This window comes from Phaethon lepturus, unplaced genomic scaffold, assembly GCF_000687285.1.
Source record: "Phaethon lepturus isolate BGI_N335 unplaced genomic scaffold, ASM68728v1 scaffold16836, whole genome shotgun sequence".
Taxonomy (NCBI): Eukaryota; Metazoa; Chordata; class Aves; order Phaethontiformes; family Phaethontidae; genus Phaethon; species Phaethon lepturus.
Genome location: NW_010547055.1, coordinates 1 through 6,936, shown reverse-complemented (window position 1 = coordinate 6,936; position 6,936 = coordinate 1). Strand labels below are relative to the sequence as shown.

The 6,936-nt window shown below is 38.8% G+C and overlaps 1 protein-coding gene across 1 annotated transcript in view; it reads right to left on the bottom strand.

The window, feature by feature from the left end:
* The window catches only part of LOC104622671 (myoD family inhibitor domain-containing protein-like), a gene marked incomplete at its 3' end in the record, with an annotated part of 35,114 nt that extends 28,374 nt beyond the window's left edge, over window positions 1-6,740 (bottom strand). The window contains exon 1 of the mRNA XM_010289526.1: window positions 6,650-6,740. Within this exon, the coding sequence (XP_010287828.1) occupies window positions 6,650-6,740 (91 nt within the window). The remainder of the gene's footprint in view (window positions 1-6,649) is intronic.
* Window positions 6,741-6,936: the final 196 nt, after the last annotated feature.

The window sequence follows — 6,936 nt, the reverse complement described above, 5'->3', positions numbered from 1 at the left end:
TTTCCCTATGATAACGTAGAGCATACTGAGTGGACATCTCACTAATATGTAAAACTGATAGAAAACATACAAGTAAGATAGGCAATGGATGTACATTTGTGGAACACATCTCAAAGAGCTCAAGTCTTTGACAAATAACCACCTGTTCTTCTCCAGGTGCTTGTCCATTTGTACATTCACACTCTAGCTGCCCCACCATGTCTCCTGAATTTACACAGGAATGGGTCTCGCAGTGCTCCAACGTGGCATCACACCTCAATGCATCAGTAACTATGTAATATTCAAACCCTGAACACACCAGAAAAATGGAAACAAGTGCCCACATTAAGTGGGTTGCACATCCTCAGACTGTGATGGACAGCTGATTTCTATTCATATGATGACACATAAGCCTATATACTGACTCAGCCATCTCCTCCATTCACGTGAACTGTAAGAGTGCTGACTAGCAACATGACAAACTGGACTTGAGAAACAGGTTTAGAGTTTGTCTATTGACATGGGGACGCTGTGGATGTAAAATGAGTTTAAAATCTCATTGCTGCAACAATAGAAGGCTCTGTTGCTATGACACATTCATTTTCTATTCACCAACAATGTGGTGGACTGCACCAAATAACAAGTGAAGCAAAAGCAAGGGCTGGGAAAGGCTTCTGGAAACCTGAGTGCATCATTCTCAAGGAGAGAGAGACAAAAACAGGCTGGCACAGTGAAGTCATTGTGACCTCCAAAAATGCAGAGATGGGAGCAGTCCAACAGTTTTACTGTTTAAGGGCAGAGGAATAATGGAAGTTAAGGGCAAAGCTTCTTAGGCACTTAAATTTGACCCAGCTGCTGGGATGTAAACATGGATCCGCCAACGGCCTGAGTTATTCCTGAACAAGCAGACACAGATTTAAACATAGACGTGCAAAGCTCAAACCATCCCGGATGGAATTTTGTCCTTCAAAGCAAAGAGAGAAATTAGAACAGTTGGGGGGGGAGGGAAACGCAAACCCTAAAACACAAAAGTTGAAGAATGTTTCCAAAAGGAAAGGTAACAAAATGGTTCTCTGTCTCAAGCCTACAGCGGTTGGGAGGGACTGAAAAGCATGTGGCAAACACTGCACTTCTAACACTTCCTTTGTTCACTAATATCCTTGCTGGCAAGGAACCACTGAGGATGCTATTTCCTACCGAAAATTCCACTGTTCCCAACAATAACACAATGGAACCGCGATAATACCAGGTTTCACAATGCAACCATTAACAGTAACACCCACCAGCTACTTCATGAAATGCCTAAAAGTTTTAGGCATTTCACATAACAAGCAAGGTCAACTGTGTTATTCGTGTAACAGAAGGCCTATTCCAGTTCATGATTTGCCTGAAATGATCTTATTTCATAAATGACTGGTTGTACAATCTAATTAATATTGATAATCCACAAATTATGGAGTTGGAAGCCTCCATTTAGATGTTTGATTGTTTTAAAACTAAAATAACTACTTTGGTTTTATTTCATTTCAGTGGTTTTCACTTAAATGTCTCACTGCAACTTTCAATGGCCTCAAAAATACCACTGAAAAAATCAGTCTCTCAAAATTAGAGCAATTCAACTGAACTTCTTGGAAAGCTCTTACACAGAATTTTCCAGGTGCACGCTATGGAACAACTATGGATGTACTCAAGTTTGACAGCCCTGGACAAATTTCAGTCCTGACAAATTAAAAATTAGTATCAACATGCAAGTAGGCATTCTGCACTATTAAAAGCATTAAAAAGGTCAAATACATAAGTGAAAACTTCTTTTCACAAATAATCATACTAATTGTCATATGGTCAGGTACAAATTTATGTCATTCATCCAACAATGTTTCACATGTGTACAAAACATAAGCTTCACATAAGTGCTCAGCAATACTCAGTGGCTATGTCTGTACTAGCAATAGCATGGGCCAATAGAAGCGTGCCTGTAAAGTGGAAGAGTTGATTTTAAGGACAGATTCCTTATTATACGTGTTCCAGGGGCTTTCTGCTTTGGACTAGGTCTCAGATTGAATCTCAAAGACTGAAGGCTCATTAGTGGCTGGAGTGCATTAGGCACATTCCTGCAGTGCATCTTCCAGACTATTTTGTCCAAAAGGAATCCAGTCCAGGTCACTCCCCAGGATCACTCCACATTGCAAACCAAAGCGGGGGCGAACAGGAGATTCACTTCAAAACTGCATTGCTGATGCAAATGAAACCACTTGCTAACACACTCATTGCTGGATGCTACTTATTAGGGGGGAAAAAAAAAAAAAGTCTTTAAAACAAAGAGAAGTCTAACTTCTGAAGGCCTGGCATGGCATTTGAGAAGAATGATTTTGATATAAAATTAGCCTATGAGATGGAACAAAAGTATTTCAAGTTTGATGCAAGACTTCACAGTCAAGTCTATGAAATACAAGCTGATCACACCCATGTGGACATGAATCACTTTACTGGAACGGCATGCACGTGAAACTGAAAGCAGAAATACATTTTTATGACAAACTAGAGTTAGACACTTATGAAAGTTTTAGGTATTTTAGTCAGTAACGTTCAATAAATGCTTCAGTACTGTCAGACAGCGACGAAACACATTAACACAGATTAACTCAACTCTTGTCAGATTGCAAGCAGGAACACAAATATAGAGGAAGTATTTAGTAAGTTTGAGCAATCTGAGTGCACTGGTTAACCGTTAAAATAAAAATCCATTACTCTTAACACTGAGAAACTGCTGGTAAAGTGCAACAATTATGGTGATAGCAATCGTTGTTGCCTCAAGAATGTCTAGACATTCCCTGCAGTGAGTCTTCTGTCACACCATCTCGTCTAGCCAGGATGTTCCTTTGGTGCTCCTCGTCATGAAAACAGTTAAGCACAGAAAATGTGAAGGGGTTTAAATCACATTCTTGAAGAGGAGCATGTGCTTTTAGTACTTTTCTGAACGCAAGTATTAATTGCTGGATATGATTTCTTCAGACACCAAATCAGAACTGCACTCTCTATCCAGCAACAGTGACATGATTTGCACCAGGGAGAATGGTCACTTATAAAATTTGAGCCTTGATATTTTTACTAGACTTCTCCACTCTCCTACCCCACCCCATTAAAAAAACAAAAATTCTAGTGGATTTCCTTCCCTCATCTAAAGAGTTACTAGAAAGTTTTTAGAGTTGAAATGTAATTATCAATCTCAATTTCATAACAGCAGGTTTTTATTTTATTTATTTTCTTCTTAGATTAAGAAAGCTAAATATTATTCACTTGTTATTCTAAGTTACATTTAGTTACTAACAGGCAAAGGTGAAAGCATTACAAATACTTGACAGATTACAGTCCTACATTTTCTAAAATGTGGCTTAGTTCTCTAAATATAGTTCCATGTTTGTTGAATTTCTCTCTTGTATTCTCTGTTTTATTCAAATGCAGAGGATTTAATGGAAAAAGTCCAAGTAATAATCATGACATGACCTCTAACATATTAAACATTTTCCTTAAAGTGGAGAGGCAGAGGGTCACAAAATGTCACATTCCTTGTTTAGGGACATTATTTCGGTACCCGCCAGTGCAGAAAATACTTGATCACAGCCAAACTGAAGTGGTCTGAGCAGACACGACACTATTTACTCTGACTACCTTACACAGAACACAGGTAGAAGTAGTCATAATTTGATTCCAAGGCTTGTGGAGCTACAGGAGAAGAGAGACAGCATGGCCAGGATCTTGAACAAGAGTACATGAGCAGAGCTACGCTTTTGGAAGGATGTGGCAAAAACTAGCTAGACCTTTGTAGAAATTAGGTTAAACCTTTCATCCTGCAGACTATACCTTAGAGCAGCAGGCTCTGCTGGCACAGCTAATGGTCTAAGGACTGAAACTGAGTACTGACATTGCCACAAAAGAAGACGCTATGATTTCATTTGCTCTCTCTCATAGCACACTAGTTGTAGAGGGCAAAGTGCAATAATCTCGCAAATATTTATTCATTAATTCAAAAATGAACTACCAAGGCAGAACAGTGATGGGGGAGATGCTGAGAGAGCATGTTGGTTAAAGTAACCTACAAAAATCCTTTTAAGTTGCAATAGCCAGAGCATGCCACATCTGTAGGCCAAACTGTCTCAACCTACAGTTTTCACCATCTCCACAACTGATGTATATCCCTGCAGTCTGCCTAAGCTTTATTACTTTTGTCTGGTTTTTTCTTAGATTGTGGGATAACTATTTGCTGAATATTTAATATTCAACTGAAGTTTCTTTTCCTTTCATGGGAAAATAAAATTAGGCTTCAGCATCTAAATACATAAGATAGCAAGCAAAAGGAGCACTTTGAATATCGGGATTTTTTGATGTTATCTCATGGAACTACAGAAGAGAAGAACAGAAGTTTTTTTTCAGGATGTAAGGCATCTATACCAGTTAAACATATATAGAAAGCATATTAAAGTATGCTGTTACCAACCAAAAATTCTTTCTCACTAGAATTCACTTAATCCTTTATTATGCATACAACTTAAGCCATTTTTTTCTGATTAAGGAATCTTTACTCCTAGATGGACAAGTAAACATATGGAGTCATCACACAAACATATTGAGGTGAGTCTAACTAAAGTAGTAATTATTTCACATTTTAAAATACCAGAAATAATATTAATTTCAACCACAGCTTTTTAAATTATCACCAAAATCTAAGAGAAATCGATGTACTTTTGGGTGTCCCGGGGGGTAGTACAGAAAGAGTAGGGGGTATTGAAAGTCCCAGGTACATTATCTTAGATCTTCAGTCCTGGAATATCTGGACTACCTTACCCTGTAACCACACACTGCAAAGCTGACAACAGAAATGCTGGAATATAGACTGGAAATGTTATGAACTCACCTCTTCCTCTTTCCACCCCCATTTCCCCAACAGACTTAGGCTAGAAAAAAGCAACAAATATCCACAGTTATCCTCAAATCTAAGTTCACTAGAATAAAAATTATGTCTTTGAATGCTGAATTCTGTAAAAAATCAGCTTTCTCTTTCTGTGAGCTACACATACGCTTTGAAACCAAGCGTGTACCTTGAAAGGTGTGGCCAGTGAGCAAACCTGAATCAATATATTACACTTGTTTGTACTTTACTGATCCCTAAGAAAGTAATTTTACAGTCCTCCACCTCAACAGCTGTGAGCTGTAATTGTGTCATTCAGATTTTTTGCACAGAACTTGTCCATGGACAGATCAGTATACGTTTCCCTACTTTTCATAAAAAGAAGAGCATGCGTTGAAAATCTTACAAAATGGAACCACGTAAGACTTTATTTCATAGTGAAAACTCAATTTAAAATGGCACCGTAAGAATGAGACTACTTTCCAGGCTAGTCAGTTCACTGACTTACAGCTTCAGTACCTTTGATGTATGGCCTGCATGCAGAGTTTAACCAGCGTGGCCACTTGATCACATGACAGATAAAAACAACACATTGAAAATAAACACGTATCACAGATACTGATGTTTCTGGCAAAACATGATTCTAACAGCTCAGTTCTGCACACTTGATCTTCTGTATCTAATCTTTTTTTATTATTATTTTTTACTGTTTAGAAGTTATGAGTCATTCTCTAGGATAAAAAAACCCAAAACAATAAGATAAGTATAAGCCAATTTAATATGTCTCCCTGCCAGAAGACTTTTACTTAGCTACAGACACTTTCTTGTTTCTCAAATGAGTCTTCAACTTTGATTTCACATAGCTATTGATTTCCCAAGTTACAAAACCAAGACTGCATCTTTAATCCACAGTTGCACAACTGTGTTACCATGCTCTGCTCCAGTTAACCAGTTATGAATAAAGTTACAGTTTTTGAACAAGCTTAGTTGTCTGTTCTTCAGAGACTTTTTAAACTACTGTCAGAATTCTGGAAAACAAAGCTGTAGTTGTAAATGAAAAAAAAAAAAGTCTCACCTCCACAGACCAGGACTCAGTAGGCAAACACACTTCCCTATTTTGAGGATAACTTGCAAAATACCTTGTCTAACTTCCCTACATGAAGGTGATCAGAATATCAACATATTTGTGCCAATGCAAGTAAGATATACCTTAAAGAATTTTTCTGAAATGAAATGCACTTTTAAACAACCTTTTGAACAGCTGATAGAAAACAAGTTCATACTCTTAGAAACTAGTTTTAGCTGCAGCATCACAGAGTAACCTAAGAAAAAAACCACAGTGACCTCCAACCTGAAAAAAGCTCCAGCTCCTGGATCAACCTTTCTCAATTTACTGCAAGACCTGGGAGGAGAGCTTTACAGGAAAGGGCTTCTAAACACAAATCTGAGAAACAAGAAAACGATTTTTAAGGAACAGCATCTGCCTCTTGAATGACTGCAGTTTTTCAAGTACTGAAAACCGATGCTGACAGCAGTGCACCTTTTTTTTCATCGGGGTTTTTTTTGCGTTTTTCTACATAGGAATTTCTGGTTAAAACAATAAAGAGGTGGAAGTGAAAGTGTTACAGACTTACACCAAGGAGGGGAGGTCGGGGGGGTGGGGAGGAGAAAGAGAAGAGGGGTTAAAACCCACAAAACAAATCAGTATATGTATCATTCAAATAAAAGGCGCAACAATTACAGAGAAACTTTAAAGCAACTTACCTCGAGGGAGAGAGATCAAAGAGCTGTTTTCAGTCGGAGCTTGCTCTGGCCCTTCAGGCCCCGGAGGAAGAGGTTCTCTCACTTGGGACATCTGCCAGCTCTCTCACCGAGTAATAAGGCGCCTGCACTCCCCTCTAACAAAACTAACACGCGACCCTGCAGGAAGAAGCAAATGAAAGGGCTCGTTAATGTATTTTATGCAGAAAACTCACGGCTCGGGGGCGAGGGATTGAGGAGGGACAGCGACGAAGCGGCGGCAACTTTGCGGCGCGGTGACGGGCGCGCCG